The 12,627-nt window shown below is 46.2% G+C and overlaps 1 protein-coding gene across 1 annotated transcript in view; it reads right to left on the bottom strand.

Annotated features, from left to right (window-relative positions):
• Positions 1–1,410: 1,410 nt before the first annotated feature.
• Positions 1,411–12,627, bottom strand: part of ncor2 (nuclear receptor corepressor 2) — a 52,424-nt gene continuing 41,207 nt past the window's right edge. The window contains 9 exon segments of the mRNA XM_072682518.1: positions 1,411–5,315; positions 5,551–5,721; positions 5,879–6,082; positions 6,210–6,263; positions 6,461–6,597; positions 6,837–6,968; positions 8,063–8,277; positions 8,391–8,521; positions 11,896–12,290. Of these exon segments, the coding sequence (XP_072538619.1) occupies positions 5,128–5,315; positions 5,551–5,721; positions 5,879–6,082; positions 6,210–6,263; positions 6,461–6,597; positions 6,837–6,968; positions 8,063–8,277; positions 8,391–8,521; positions 11,896–12,290 (1,627 nt within the window). The 3' untranslated portion in view covers positions 1,411–5,127.

Below are 12,627 nucleotides of genomic sequence, written 5' to 3'. Positions count from 1 at the left end.
TTGACTTTGTACCTCAGTGTCAGGTAGTGGTGTTATCCATTGCACCACACCAAAAACCACACTAAAACCCTGGCCATATGTATACGGACATTCTTGAAAACAGGAGACTGAATGAGCATGCTAGCCCTGTATGGGCTGATAGTGCCTCATAAAGAGAGACGCCATCGAAACACCTTGAAGAAGAAAGAGAAAACACAGGTTTAGTTCCAAATTACACCCTGCTCCCTATGTAGTGCACTACTAGAGGAAATGACGGCACAAAGAAAGCACAGGAAAGCGGTGAATGGCAATAAGCTTTTTATTTAAACATTAAGGCAGTGTCTGTTTTTTTCTGTTTGTCTCGTTTTTACACTGCTATCCACAAAGCTTGCTGGTGGCCATGTTGAAATACAACAGTGTGAACAGTTTCTCTGTGAATATCAACCTTGCAGCAAATCACATAAATATGTACATCCTCTCCGGCCTATTTACACTCCTCACTATAATACAGTGGGTTGTAATATTAATAATAATAAAAAAAAAAAAAAAAAGATAGCACAATGTGGTTGTACAAAATAGATGCCGACCCCTCCCTCCCTCCCTCCCTCCCTCCCTCCCAGCCACCCTCCCAGTCTCGGCCCACCTGTCCTACAAGTACTGAGGGGGCGCGCAAACGCCCTTTGTTAGTTTTCCGTGGGAACGGAGCGCCCCCCCCCCTTCCCCCCTTTTTCCTTTGTTTTTTTTTCTTTGCCTTGCCGAGTGTTTTTCATCCTGTGATTCTCACAGATTCTCTGTTGGACAGTTTTTCTAATTTTTTTTTTGTTCGTTTTTTTTTTTTATTGTAAGAAAAAAAAAAAAAAAGGCGAACCGCTGTCCTTGTATCACAGGCCAGTCGACAACGACGACGAGATAAGAGAGAGAGAACAATCCGAACGCAAGCTTCAGACACGGCGCGGGAACCCTGCGGTATCTGTCCTACACTGTGCAGCGCAGCTGTAGTAGCAGTAGTAGTAGGTTGTTGTTTTTTTTTGGGGGGGGGGGGATATGTGTATAGAGCCAGGTCCGACTGCAGTAATATTCGGGAGTCATAGAAGCTCATACTTTAGCAGCCAACTGTGAAATGCAGGTGCGAGTGAACAAGCCTGTGATATAAGCCCCGCGCACGAAACCACACGAGATAACACTACGACCAACCGACCGACCGACCGACCGACCGACCCACGACAAAAAGCATCGCATCATTTACCAAACACGCAGGACTGCATCCGTCCAGCTGGGAATTCAACCATTCCAACATATAACTGTTTTATCATCATCACCTTCATCATCATCACCATCATCTACTTCTGTATTAAAACGAAGCGTCGAATAATCAGAGTAAAAAGGATTCCTCAACATCTAACGAGCATGCAAAACAACTAACAGTGTCCGCGCCATTGGTTACGCCCATCTGAGAGGGTGGGGGGTTATTAGTGTAGAGGGGTCACTTTCAGCATTGCCATCTTTGCTGCATACTGTACAACCCTGGAAGGGGGACAAAGGAGGGATTTCGGGTGCGGGACGGGGGACAAAGGAGGGACGAAAAGTTGTGCGTAGCCTCGGTAGTTTTTTTTTGTTTGTTTGTTTGTTGTTTGTTTTCTAACTGCAGTGATGTGTGAAATAAATGGCACCAGAATCCCGAATCCCCACCGGCTCGTGTTCGGACTGTACACAGAACGGGAAGCTTACATCCGGACATCATTGTGCATGAGGTGTTTCGTTTGGGGCAAGGAACACGTCCGCCACCGGGACGGCGACCCCTGCGGGCCGAGTGCTCCTCAGGATTAAATCGGGGAGGTCCTCATGAGAACGGTGGAGAAACCTGCACAGAAGACCTGAACAGTCCTTCAACCGTGACGCAACACAGACGCAACACTGTCCCCCAAACCCGTCCAGGGCAGAGAAGCAGCTCGGACTGTCCACAGACTGGCCAGACAGCATGGCTTTGATTCAGTGAAGTCTTTAAAACCGACAGACGCTTGTATAAGTGTGTGTGTCTGTGTGTAAAAGTGTGTAAAAGTGTGTGTAAGTGTGTTAATCGTCAGATTTGTGAGGACTTCTGAGGGGCACCTGAAAAAAGCAGCTTCCTCTAAGATGTTGTCCACTTGTCCACAGCTTGTCCAGCTCGTCCAGCTCAGCATGGTGGTTTCCTCTCAGGCTGTGATTGTCGCTGGAACGTTGGACTTTTTTTTGTTTGGTTTTTTCCTCATTTTTAACTTTTTTTTTTAAGGTGACATGCCAAAAAACAAACAAACAAAAAACAACAATACTGTATAACAAAACCAAAAATAATAAATGCTGTGTAAAAAAAGAAAAACACAACAGAAGTTGCATTTATTAAAGTCAGCGTCCGTTTAAAGGAAGCCAACAAGAACTGTTTGCTGGCCAAGTGCTTAATAATAAACCGAAACGTTAAAAAAAACAAACAGACGAGAAAACAAGAAAACAAGAACACTAATATGTATACAAACATGGTTCATATAGAAAACAAAGAGTCAAAATTAGTGAGAACAACAAAACAGCTCAACTATCCAAGAAGAAACCAGTAAAAACCGTAACGGTCGACTAGAGGCGATTCTTACAACAACAACAACAAAAGAGAGACTGGTTTGATGACGACATCAAAAATACACTGCGTATGTACCCTGTAAACCAACGATATGGCCCACCCACGTAGACTCCCCCTAAAGTAGCAAAAAACATCAGTGAGAAACGAAAAAAGCCGGCGTGAAGAAGAAGCACGAGCGCCTGCTTCTCCACTATCGGACCGGACCGGACCGTCCATCCACACTTCAGAAAAGCCCAGACTGAGGACAGCTAAGCTGCGGTGTCCTCCTCCTGATCCTCCTGGCTGAAGGACTCATGCTTAATGCATACACCTAGTGTGCACACGGACACACACACACACACCAATACACACACCCCATTCAGGTCCACTGTACCTCAACATGTGCCTCGATGAGTCTCTGATACTCAGAATACAGAGCTGCAGTGGCTAATCCAACAGGGTCCGGACTCCATATGGGTGCAAAGCGACGCCACCAGCAGCCGAGGTTACAGACAGAAATGCATAGCCGCGGTTTTCTCCCCACAGTGTGTCGAAGAGTATGTGTGCGCTTGCATGCACGAAGAGTGTATAGTGTGTAGGTGTGTGTGTGTGTGTATGAGTTTGGGATGTTTCTGCACTGAAGGACAGCGCAGCTTCTGTGTGCATCAGTTAGTGAAGAGCAGGGGTCTGCTGCTGGACTGCAGTATGGAACAGTGAGGGTCCGGAGCGTTCGGATGAGGAACACTCTCAGACACAGGAGCGATACTGCGGAAGCTCATTCCCACCAGGTAGCGTCTTCGGGGTTCGTCACCCGTTCTGGCAGCAGAATGTCGAACTTCAATACGATTTTAATTAAAATGGACTTTTTTTAAATGTAGAAATTATGACTGTCTCCACAAACGGCTTCAAACGAGTTACTGAGAGGAATAAAGCTCGACATTTCAACAGTTCTTATTTTAAGAGATTAAGTGCGATCACGCTGTTGAGAGTTAAAGCGTTGAGAAACGGACATCAACAAGTCTGAGACTTATTTAGAATTATTAACACATAGAACTATTAAAGGAACCATTACTGAACGTTTCGTTTATTTGTAGATAAACATCGTTTTATATTTTATGTCAAATTTGAGATTAAGACGCATTTTAAGACACGTCAAACTTTTTCAAATCAATTTTGTGATGCTCTGACAGAATTTTACGAGGATAAAGTCAAACATTCTGGATACTTTCGGATGCTCCAGTGAAACTGAGATAAGTTTACAAACTTCATAAGAAAAACAATTGCGATGGTGCGGCAAAACTATTTCAAAATTTTAGGTCAAACATTTTAGATAATAATAATTGTGTCATGCCGTGGCAAAACAGAGAATTTTAAGATGTTCATTGAACGTCAATTTTAGAAAATAATTCTGTAACTCGAGCGAAAAATGTAGATATTTCCAAATTCGTATGTCAAACATTTTTAATTAGCTGCAATGAAAATTTTCTAAAATTTGGATTTTAGGTCAAACTTTATCAATAATTGTGTGATGGTGTGGCAAAACTGAGAATTTTATGATGTATCAAATTTAATAAAATACTTTTTTTTTTTTTTAAAGGAGACTTAAGACATCAAAATCTTTGTGATACTACAGGAAAATGTAGATAATTCCAAGATGTTAAGTCAAACTTCTGTAACGGTGATGGAAATTTAGAATTTTAGGTTCAAAACATTTGTTTTGTTTTAGATAATATTGTGATGTAACAAAATGAAACGTTTAAGATGTATAATAACTTTCTTAAAATAAGCAGACGAGATAATACGTCAAAATGTATCATTTTCAGACAGCACTTCACAACTTTGAGAAAATAAGTCATTCTGACTTTGTAAATCATTTCAAAATACTAAAGCCAAAATGTAGAGAGGATAGTAAAATGTTGACGCTGCTTCCAGAAACAGTAACGGGGGAACCGAGCCGTTTTCTCTCTACCTGGCAGGAAGGCATTTCCATACAAAACAATACGGGAGCTCAAAACACGTTATATAAGGCCAGAAAAGACAAAAATCTACAAAAACAAAAGAAAAGTGATTTGTCCTACGAGCAATCTTGGAGTGATGGCACACACTAATATCTGTGTGCACGTGCACAAACATACTGTACACACAAACACGCTTACAAATACATTAAAACACACTTCTGTAGCAGTGGAGCTTACCAAGCCTCCCTCACTCACTGCATGTGTGATGGGGTCCATTTGGAGTGTGTGAGAGTGTGTGTGTTTTGGAGAGGTATTAAAAGAACAGTGGGACGTGTGTATGCATGTGTGTGTGTGTGTGTGAACAATGTATGAGTTCAGAGATGTGTTCATGTGATCATATGCATATTAATTTGCATGTAGGCATATGTAAATGCATGTGCTCTCATTAAGGGTGTAACAGCAATGACCGCTTCACTGTTCATGAGAATGTAGCATGAGAGAGTGTGTGTGTGTGTGTGTGTGTGTGTGTGTGTGTGTGTGTGTGTGTGTGTGTGTGTGTGTATCAACGTCCCTGTTTGAACAAGAGTGTGTGTGTGTTTGAGCTCAGTCGCTGTCGGATAGTGTCTCGTATTGAGAGCACAGCAGCGGTTTCGGCTCCTCCTCCCAGGGCCTCTGGCTTTGAGGGGGGCCCTGGGCTCCAGGCTGTGTGGGCGAGGGGGAGTGGCCGGTCATCATGCCACCGGGCAGACGCATCTGCATGGTGAACGGATTACAGGGGAATGGGGTGGAGCCTAAAGAGAAGGAGATAATTCAACACATGAGTCTACGCTACATGTCCAAAAGTATTCAGACATCTCCTATTTCACACATTGCTCGTATAACCTGCCTCGCAACACACTGCCAACAAACTGGGATGGAGCTCAATCACTCCAAAGAGGGCTGCATGCTGGTGGCCTTATGAAGCTTGGTACTGGGCATTTTAGTGGCAATAGGTGCACTTTAATGAACCTCTATTAGTGTGTTTACCTGCAGAGGAGGGTCTGTCCTCCCACACTCTGTTGGTGAGCGGAGTGCGACGGTTGCAGTCCCCCTCAGAGTGGACGGATGACACAGAGGAGGGTCTCTCTCCTCCAGACAAACCAGGACCAGGAGACTTAGTCTTGCGGCCGTTCGATCGGCTGCTGCCCTTTGATTTACCTACCGCACAGACAGACAAACAGACGGAGATAAATTATGTAAATGATTTCAATAAAAAGAGCCATCCATTTAGTAACTCCGCGATTAAACAGCAGTACAACACTGTTAGGGCTTTTCCCCAGACAGTAGATGTACAAGTGCTGTGGTTCAAGCCTACCAGGCAGGGAATATGGCTCTTCAGCACGGGGGTCAGCAGCAGCAGGGGTCGTCCCAGCACTCAGTGTGTTAACGGAGCTGGCAGGGGGGCGCTCATCTGCCTGGTCATCATACTTGCCCATCAGGGCTTTACGGATTATGGCCTCCAGGCCGATGGTGTTTCCACTGGTTTCTGGAGGTGGGTGGCTGCGGACACTGACTGGCCCTAAGAGACAAAACCCCAGAAATATTTTTAAATATTTATTTCTTTATTTTTATCATCAATAAAACATAGCTTTTATTTTAATGCTATATTTGTATATTTATATTTCCCGATCTGAAGTGAGTCTCACCTGCAGTAGTGGAGGCTGGCATGTTAAAGATCTCTGTCCCGGGCTGTCCAGAGTCTAAAAGAAGATGAGGATGAGGATAATGTGAAATTGCAAAACACGCTTCTTGCATTAATTCAGAACTAATCCCCCGTCTCTGGCGTTAACAAGGTCAGAGTTAAAGACGGGCAGATTTGGAGACCCAGTTACAACCTCTGGGGATCAACAGAGCTGTTCCAGAAGGCATGTCTTTAAATAAGTGAATGAAAACCTACTGAATTCGTTCTCACTGCCGACCACCATCTTCTTGATCATCTCCTTCTTGCTCTTGACGATGGCAGAGTTGTTCTCAGTCAGTTTGCTGAAGAAGGCTGGAGGCTGGGAGCTGCTGGCAGGAGAGCGAGAACCCAATCTGACGGAGTAGAAGAAAAGCAAAGGGATTAGTGCTGCACAGCACGGACCAAAGACCGGCCCTGTGATGACCAACACTGCTTATGACTGCCGACTGCTTGAATGGTCATGTGCACACTGGAGCCTTCAGCCGCGTCACCGCATCAGTACTGCAAAGCCCACAACGAGTCAAAGAATGTAAGAGCATGTGATCATTATGCCTTCAGTCCTGTGAGAGAGAGTGTGTGCATTTATTTTTACCCCTGTTCTGCTTGTTCGGTGGGGCAGGCTGCTCCCTGCAACTCTGGCTCAGACATGCCCCCTGCTGGAGACACCGGCTCAATGCATTCAGCAGCCAGACTCACTGGAGACACTTTACTCTGAGGAGGAGATCTACACACACACACACACACACACACACACACACACACACACACACACACACACACACATTAGAATGCATCAAACTGTGCTCCTGTAGATCAGATGGGAATGGAAAAGAGCAGTAAGGTACATGCTGTATGTAGAATCTCCTATATCATTATACATCCAGCTGAATTGGTGCTTGCTGCTGTTATTGGGAACCAGCGGGGCACGTGCCCAATGAAGGAACATCTGCTGCCTGACAAATGCTTCCCTTTATGGTGCTTTTGAGGGAGCGATGGAATCTGTTCCACTGAAAGCATGTCTGGGAAAAGCACGAACTACTGAACTACGGAGCAGGAACAGTGCAGACGGCAGAAGTAACCGCCGATTACACACCAAAGCGCTCCCCTGCAGGACGACAGCGGTGGGTGAAATCACTGTCTGCTAGAGTAATAGTGCACTACGTAGTGCATCACATATACAGCTGGGTTTTAGCGCTGAAGGAATTCTCGGTGATAAATCTTCTAGCGATAAGATCGCCAAGCTTCAGTCAGCTCATAGTACATGCTGTGTAGAGAACAGTGAATGATATACAGCCTAAAAGGCTCTCGTTCTTGGACTGGGACTTTGCTGTTGCTGTTTAAAGCAACATTATGTCGCAAATGTACCTTAAATCAGGAGCTTCAGGATCATGCTGATGCTCCACTGACTGTAACAGGTGGTGGAGCTGCACCTCAGACCTCTCTACAGAACTGCGAGCGTAACCCATAGAGTCATATTAGTGTAAAGTCCTGTAGTATTACCCTACCGCCTCAGCCCACATGCTTCTCAAGCTCTCAGCTTGTCCAGAAATGCACATGTACAGCCATCTGTCCTTTAGTGTTAGTGAATTTACTGCAGTGGGGCAAATGTCAATTACACTCCCCACCTGTAGGGAGCCCCCAGAATCAAAAAATACAAATTCTCACACAATGCTATTTGCACTTCATTAAGTGGAGTTGAATAGAGATCCCCAGCCACAAGGACCTCAGAAAGAAGACATATGATCGGCAGTGGAGTAGTGAATGAGGTGGTGGTGTTGTGTCTCAGTATACGACAGCAGTCCCAGCTCCTCTGCTTACCTGTCCCTCATCCGGTCTCTCTCACCAGCTGGAGCCTCAGGGGTGTACCGGGCACTGGCCCCGGACTCAGAAGGTGCTTGGGCCTGGGGGGCACTGGGAGGGCGAGTGAGATCCAGCACGGGGGAGTTGTGGAAACCAAACACAGGCTGCAGGGCTGGCTGACCTGCAGACTGACTCTGCTGAGACTGGCGCATGTAGTCCTTCTTTATGACCTCCTGAAGAAAGAAGACAGATTTAGGATGCCATCAAAAAGCTGGACGCTTGGCTTCTGTACGTACGGGTTGGGTAATTGGCGTCCCAAATTCCAAAAATGATGCGAGGAACTTACACTGATGTGCTGGGCGAGGGTGACCACTCTCTGAGAACTTTTTACAGCAGGGGACGGGGGCTGCTGACCTGGGGACAGTCTGTCCTCTGGGGGTCCGTACAGTCCGTGCTGCTCGAAAGCCTTCTGCTGAGCTGTACACACCATGCAGACACACACAGGAAAGCCAAACCGTGTAGATGTTAGGGTACTGTTATCAGACAGCGTTCAGGTCCAGGGCTGGCATGGAAGCAGCTCTGCTGAATTCAGATGATGGTAGTGTTTTATATATATGTAGATATTTTTATATTTATATACATCAAAGAAAAATAAAAAATAGGACCACAGAAGCCTCTTTCTCGGTTTAAAGGTCAGGTTCTGCACAGCTGTGGTGTGCTACTGTCAACCCAGATCCTCAGGCCATCTACACACCTTTACAAACGCCCTACGATTATAATCACTGGGGAGCGAACGCTGCAGTAAATGACCCAACAGAGATGTAAGCATCAAGCCAACAGTGCAATCTGGTTCAAACACACTGAACCGGACCTTTAATTCTACTGCATTTATAGCAGAACCACCCAGAAGCAAAAAAAATGCTTTTCTGAAATGTGAAGCAGCCAGAGACTCCTCCTGCCACTACCCCCGCTCTCCCTGCAGCTCCAGAAAGGGCCAGCCACTGAACCTAAAAGCCTGAAACTACACCATTGTCTCTGAAGGACACCATCAGGACCGACTGCTTTCCTTCCATTAGTGGAACTGCTTCTCCATTAACGCAGCATTATCAGCAAGACTGCAGTCTTCACTGTGTGCTGCTGCCCATTATAACCTGCTAATGGACTCCACCAGCTACACGTCACCCTTCAGCACTATTCTACACATTCAACTAATCTGCAGCAGATCTGACGCTGAAATTAGAGCACGGCAACAGCAGATTCTGCACAGGTGTGTGTGTGTGTGTGTGTGTGTGTGTGTGTGTGTGTGTGTGTGTGTGTTTGGGGAGTCATTGTGGCTTATCAAAAGCTAAGCATATGAAAGTAGGCTTAAATATTGGAGATATATGAGGGACGATGCTTAGGAAAAAAGCCAAGGGCCACTGATTTTACGCCCTGTGATGCGATGTTTGCGCTACAGGGGTGTGCATGTGTACTTGAGTCCTTGGCCAACTGTTCTAGGAGGTAATATTCCAATACTGAAATCTCGATTCAGGACTTTCGTACCCAAAAACCCAGCGTAACAATTCACAAATAAACATAATCAACTACAACATAATGAAAATAATCAACTATACGTCCAAATATTTTTGGACACTCCGTCTAATGAATGCAGCTCCTGTAGAGAAGTACTGCCTACAGAATAGGACACTCTAGAGCAGTTACAGTAAACATGAACCTATTGGCACCATGCTGCCTAATAATGCCAGGCATGGGCTGGAGGGGTGTATAAAGCCCCCCAGCTGCACTGAGCTGTGGAGCAGTGTAGGAATTGTGTTCTCTGGAATGATGGATGGCTGGTTGGTGCTCCATCCAGTACTCTAGGGAGGATGAGTTGGAGATGAGATGGGGAGGTGTGGTGGTGATCATCATCATCATCATCATAAAGCATCCTGACCTCTCTAAAGCTCTCCGACTGAATGCAATCAAATCCTCACAGCAATGCTCCTCTCCAAAACCTAGTAGAAGCTTTCCCCAAACACTCAGCCTGTTTGTGTAGGCTGGTCAAAGGCAGCGTAAGCCTCTCTCCTGATCTTCCTCTGAGGCTGGGTGGAGTACCTACGCTCGTCAGTCCCCCCCCCCCCGGCCTTTCGTAACCCCCAACCTCATGCTGCCGCTTTCTCCCTTTCAATTCCTCCTTCACACAGCTATCCAAACACGGAGAGCGGGTTCCCTCAAGAGCCAAGAAACACAAGCTCTGAATCACAGATGAAAGCCATGAGGATGTTCACCCAAATTAAAGTGAGGGGGGAAGAAAAGAACACATGAAAGGAAAGCGGATCAAGACCGGTGCACGGGGCTTAGCGGCCGCATCACTGCCGAATGAACGAGCTCCTAAAGTTCACCTAAGGATCTCTCTCTTTCAATAAGCAGCACTGGGGCCTTCCCAGGAGGGCATTCTGGACTGCGAGAGTGCAGCTACACGCCTGCGGCCATTATTTACTTAGTCCTTCTATAAGTTCTTTAAGGGCTACATAGAGCTGGTCCTTCACTACACGAGTTCTAGCTTGATTTTAAGGCCTGATTTTAGTCCCTTCTGGCAGACTGGAGGGTCAGAACATCTCCAAAATATTGGCAAGCAGGTCTTGTGGGGTGTTTCCTCCCAGTATGCAGTGGTCAGTAACTACCAAAAGTGCTCCAAAAAAAAAGGACAAGAGATGAATTGACAACAGGGCCATGGGCCCCTAAGGTTTAGGGATGCTTATTGAGGTCACAACTTACAGGACTTAAAGGACCTGCTGCTAATGTTATGTTTTGGTGCCAGATACCACAGCAGGACACCTTCAGAGGTCTTGATGAAATGAGATGAGTGGTGGTAATAAAAAAACTACTATAAAAAATCTAAATTTATCTTTTGTGATCGACTTCTCTTAACAAAAGAAAAAGCCAGTTTTTCACCCCCAAATGTTCTCTTCAGTTTAGTAATTCAAATCACACAAAGCCTCAATCTGCCTCAAATGTCGCTTACACAACACTACCCGAGACTACCTCCTGCACTGGCCCTCATTGTGTTGAGTGATGGGATAAGAGGGTGGGCAATCCAACCTGTTCAGAGAAAGCATGGACCGTCATGCTCTTCTCTCTTGATCTGCTGGCTACGAATAGCTGCGGCATCTCAGAGACCGACCTGCTTGTATAGGTCGTGTACTGCACAACCAGCCTAAAAGATCCTATATGACTGTGGTTAGGACCCAGCTAGGTTAGAGTCAAACCCTTGGTGGTCTTTAAGGAATATTTGATGCAGGGCTGCATGATAGACAAAATATTAGTTCTGTAAATTATACTGTTCTGTAGGCATCATAATTATTATAATTATTATTATTATAACATTTAAATGCAGTGGTGAATTAAGGGTGTGGTTAAAAATGGGTCTGAATTATTTCCCAAACAGAAACTCATCTTGGACTGTGATTGGTCAGGATGCTGTTTGTATCAATATAATGACCATGGTTAACACACGGGATATCGTGCATCCCTAATTTGATATATTAAAAGGAGCATATACAAAAAGCTTGGTGGATTCTGATCAATGCCAACCACCACAAAGCATGCACTAGGCTCCAGACACGGGGCGGATGCAGGGAGGAGAGGATGCAGGGAGGAGGCAATCGGGAGAGGAAAAGGGTCTAGGGTGATTTTTATGTTTGCTTTTTTGTTTGTTTGTTTTTTAATAAACAGCCCGGGGGTCCAGAGCGTCTTACCATCACAGGCGCCGTTGGCCCCGCGTGCACCAGCCTCTGGCATCCCCGTATCACAAGAAATTTGACGCATGATAACCGCGTTTATGAAGCTGGCCGCTGTCATGGTGGTCTTACCGAGTGCGCGGAGTTCGTGTTCCTGAACGGACATCGCTTTGTTTTGAGTCTTTTCCCTACTTGGCACGCTGCCGCCTCCGCCGCCGCTGCTGGAGCTGACGCTGTTCTCGGAAGCCAGCAGGGGGAGCCCTCGCCCTAAGTGGGCGCCAGGAATGTAGGGGTAGACCCCGGGTGCGCCGGGGCTGGCCAGCTTGGGCTCAGATTTGGACGAGGAGGACGAGGAGAGCTCCTGGTGCTTGGACAGAGCTCCGCGGCCCTGGCTCTTGGACGCCTCTCGGCTCAGCTCTTTGGCTCCGCCCGTGTCCATCGCCCCTGCCTGGTAAGCCTCAGACACGCTGACCCTCTGCAGGTGCCCGCTGTAGCCCTGGTAGCGTGAGGAGCTCTGTGGCATAGACCTGTGGAGGAGTAGCAAAACACTCATGAACTCCAGAACAATGGTTACCAACTCTGGTCTTGGAGAACCCCAATGCCCCGCCTATTTTAGCAGCTTCTGGCTCCAATACACCCCCTCCCACTAAGGATGGGCTTGTTTCTTAGCTGATTACTGGACCAGGTGTATTGGTGTGAGGGGTTTCCAGGACCAGGGTGGGTTGGGTTGCTCTTGAATATGGGTCACCAGTCATCTCTGAAGGGCTGGTTTACAGTGGAGAAGGTGGGGAAAGAACCTTCCCCCCAAGAGAAGGGTTATAAGCCTTTAAGGTTCATCATCAAATTGTTATTTAAGAAAGTAAA

Source organism: Salminus brasiliensis, chromosome 6 (assembly GCF_030463535.1).
Source record: "Salminus brasiliensis chromosome 6, fSalBra1.hap2, whole genome shotgun sequence".
Taxonomy (NCBI): domain Eukaryota; kingdom Metazoa; phylum Chordata; class Actinopteri; order Characiformes; family Bryconidae; genus Salminus; species Salminus brasiliensis.
This window is presented reverse-complemented; position numbering and strand designations above follow the sequence as displayed.